Consider the following 4,088-nt stretch of genomic DNA (forward strand, 5'->3'; position numbering starts at 1 on the left):
TATCATTTATCCTAATTAGCCATCTAAGATGCTTTTATAAATCAGGTAAGTAGCATGTTCGTGGTTCACAGGAAAGCTCTTCCCAGCTTTAATGGCTGTATTTGTAACTCTGACTGATTGCCCTTGTAGATGTGATTGCTCTGCTTTTATATTTTGCTCCATTCAATAAGCATGAAGAATAGGCTCTTTCATGACAGACTTGTGGTCGTGGACGTGGAAAGCAGCACTTAAACAACTCTCGGCCAAAACAAACCTGCCGCCAAAAGGAATCCCATTTCATTTATACGAGCAGGAAATTGACCCATCATAGTACAAGAAAACCAGGGAACTGATACTCTGTATTGCAGGAACATGTCCAGTGTGCTTGCATCCTGAATACCGGGGCTGAGAGCTGAGTTTAGGTATAACTAAAAGCCCACACTAAGACTCTAGAGACACTCCTCTTCTGTTTAGCATGAGAATGGTGGAGAGATGGGCCATGTATCACAGGTGGTGCTTTCCTACCCTACGCCCCAGACTGAAAGCGCATAAGCAGGCACTAATGGTGAAGTGAAAGCCTCCTGGGCCTCGTATGGACCGGAGGATGAACCTGTGGAATTGTGTTTGGCAGTAAAAAAGGATTTGTTTGGGAATAGCATTGGTGTCACTGCACACAAACAAAAGAAAAGAACTATGTTGCTATGCAGGGATGCTGGAGTCATTTTTCATGTATGTCTGCATTTATTTATTTAAATATGTTAATGTACTGTAGGAATGAAAGTGTATTTGAAACAACTTGAATACATACCTTGAATAATATATATAACCATTAAAAAATGTCTCTCTCTCTCTCTCTCTCTCTCTCTCTCTATATATATATATATATACAGTATATATGTGTGTGTGTGTGTGTGTGTCTAATAATTTATTTAAATATGTTAATGTACTGTAGGAATGAAAGTATATTTGAAACAACTTGAATACATACCTTGAATAATATATATAACCATTAAAAAATGTCTCTCTCTCTCTCTCTCTATATATATATATATGTGTGTGTATGTGTGTGTGTGTGTGTGTGTGTGTGTGTCTAATAATTGTCTAACATGATATTTCAAGCCGTGAAAGCTGTGCCTTGCTGTTTGACAAAATACATTAAGAAATAAATAATTAAATAGGCTAAATAAACCAATAAATAAATTAATAAACATAAAAATATTAATTGAGACACACTTCACTGAACATTGGTAGGCCTACTTAAAAAGAAAAAAGAAAAATAACAACAACACAGGGCTATTTATACATTTTGACCTGATATCTTGAAGTTGTGTGGTATAATGGTAGGTCCATGACTTCCCTTACAGGAATTAAAAAATATTTCACTGCTGTCAATGTTTTTCATGTCATGTCAACTATCCGGTTTGCTGTAACGTTCAGCGATTCTGACAGAACCGGTGACTTCTCAATTATCTCAACACATCTTTCTAGTGCACAAACCCAGCCCTGTTCTGTACAAGCACGCCGTGCGTGATCCTGTCTGTGAAGAAGGATGACTGTACTTTTATAGTATCGAGGAGGAGGTGGAGTGTTAGGAGGAGCTTGTCAGCCTGTCACCGATCGAAAGCCCGTGTTTAAGAGCACAACGAGAAGTGAACGTGAGTGTTTCCATGTGTGGAGCCGCACAACATCGGAGGTTTTCACAGATGGACACTTTCAACCCGTCGTGCTGCTTACTGCAAGTTTATTCTCGTGGATGTGAACGGGAACGGAGAACTGAGCGAAACTGTTTTGAAAAGAGCGTGTTTGACATCCATTATTGATTGTTCGGATTAATCGTCTTTCAAAGCAGACTACTTCGTTTACATTTAGACGCTTTGGAAATATCAAAAAATAAAGTCATATCAAATAAGGCATGACAATGAAGATTTCCAAAATGAACATCTTTTTTTCTTCAAAACAGCTGAGCATTCATTGTCAGTTACTGTATGATGGAGCATGAATTGACTTTTCCTCTTCAGAATTCAACAAAAATGACTAATTTCTGTTACAAACAAAACAAGCCAATATCATCTGCATGGCATTGGATGTACTAATCATTTTAAGACTTTAATGAGGTTATCACAATGGCCCAGTGCGAGAAGATCATGATTGTACTTTTCCAGCTTATAATTGCTGGATCTACACTGGAGATTGGAGCGTATGATTTGGAACGTGGTCGTCCGGAAAAATGTGAACCCATCACCATTCCCATGTGCCAGGGGATCGGCTACAACATGACACGGATGCCCAACTTAATGAATTATGAAAGCCAAGAGGAAGCTAGCATTAAACTGAACGAATTTGCTCCTCTGGTGGAGTATGGGTGTGATGTCCACCTGCGATTTTTCCTGTGCTCTCTGTATGTGCCGATGTGTGCTGATCAAGTGTCCACCACTATCCCGGCATGCCGTCCTATGTGTGAACAGGCAAGACAGAGGTGTTCACCTATAATGGAACAATTCAATTTCGGCTGGCCGGACTCATTGGATTGCTCAAAGCTGCCAACCAAAAACGACCCGAACGCATTGTGCATCGAAGCTCCCGAAAATGACACTCAACCTGAGACTAAGAAAGGTGAGGGAATGCTGCCGGTACTTCCGAGGTCCAGGGAACCCACAGCAGGGAGTGGACGTGCCTCAAGCGTCTCGCGGTCCTGCGATAACCCGGAGAAGTTCCAGTTCGTGGACAAAAGTGAGTCATGCGCGCCTCGTTGCACTCCTATGGTGGATGTCTACTGGTCTAGGCAAGATAAGGACTTTGCGTTCATTTGGATGGTGGTGTGGTCGACGCTTTGCTTTGTTTCTACAGCATTCACAGTTCTCACCTTTCTCCTCGACCCCCAACGCTTCCAGTACCCCGAGCGTCCCATCATCTTCCTCTCCATGTGTTACAACGTCTACTCGGTGGCCTTCATCATCCGCTCGGTGGCTGGGGCTGAGAATATTGCCTGCGATTGGGAAAACGGTGAGCTCTACATTATCCGGGAGGGTTTGGAGAGCACAGGCTGCACCATAGTGTTCCTCATCCTCTATTACTTTGGCATGGCCAGTTCCATCTGGTGGGTCATCCTCACCCTCACCTGGTTTCTCGCAGCGGGACGAAAATGGGGCCACGAGGCTATTGAGGCGCACAGTAGCTACTTCCATATGGCCGCCTGGGGTATTCCTGCGGTGAAGACCATAGTCATCCTCACTATGAGGAAGGTGGCTGGGGACGAGTTGACGGGATTGTGTTATGTGGGCAGCATGGACAGTAATGCTCTCACTGGCTTTGTGTTGATCCCTCTATCCTGTTATCTCATTGTTGGGACTTCTTTCATCCTGACAGGGTTCGTTGCACTCTTTCACATCCGTAAAATCATGAAGACTGGTGGCACCAACACAGAAAAACTGGAGAAGCTCATGGTTAAGATTGGAGTCTTTTCCCTTCTCTACACGGTGCCTGCAACTATTGTCATCATATGCTATTTCTATGAAAGACTTAATATGGAATACTGGAAGTTCAGAGCTCTGGAAAACAAGTGCGTGTCCTTTCCTGGCCGCAGGAGCGAGGATTGCACCCTGGACTCGTCGGTTCCTACAGTAGCTGTGTTCATGCTGAAAATTTTCATGTCATTAGTGGTGGGCATCACTAGTGGGGTTTGGGTATGGAGCTCAAAGACACTTCAGACCTGGCAAGGGTTGTGCAACAGAAGGTTGGCCGGGCAAATGAACCGCAAGCCCTGCTCCAGTGTCAGCTGCAGCAGCTCCCACTGTCATTACAAAGCACCGGCTGTGACACTTCACATGAATAAAACGGACGTGTACACAGACAGTCCCACACATGTTTGAGACTAAATGCCTCTTCTTTGGAGCCATGCACAGACTTATGAGGCTCATATCTTGATGAGATGCTCAGGTTCGACTACAGATATGGAAAAGGTCACAACATTTGTCAGGGGTGGCATTTAAAAGCTCTTCCTTGAAATAGCAGAGGTCACTTCAATAAAGGGAAGGTTTGTTGCATGGAATGAATGCAGCAAAATGCAGAATGCCTTATTTATTGTGGGTATTTAAGTATGGCTGGTTGTA

At 43.4% G+C, this 4,088-nt stretch overlaps 1 protein-coding gene across 1 annotated transcript; it reads left to right on the top strand.

Annotated features, from left to right (window-relative positions):
• The first annotated feature begins 2,102 nt into the window (after nucleotides 1-2,102).
• Nucleotides 2,103-3,848, top strand: LOC107572577 (frizzled-9-like). Its single transcript, XM_016258999.1, has one exon. It carries the CDS (start codon nucleotides 2,103-2,105, stop codon nucleotides 3,846-3,848), a length of 1,746 nt encoding a protein of 581 aa, XP_016114485.1.
• Nucleotides 3,849-4,088: the final 240 nt, after the last annotated feature.

This window comes from Sinocyclocheilus grahami, unplaced genomic scaffold (assembly GCF_001515645.1).
Source record: "Sinocyclocheilus grahami isolate Dianchi unplaced genomic scaffold, SAMN03320097.WGS_v1.1 scaffold1776.1, whole genome shotgun sequence".
NCBI classification, from domain to species: Eukaryota; Metazoa; Chordata; class Actinopteri; order Cypriniformes; family Cyprinidae; genus Sinocyclocheilus; species Sinocyclocheilus grahami.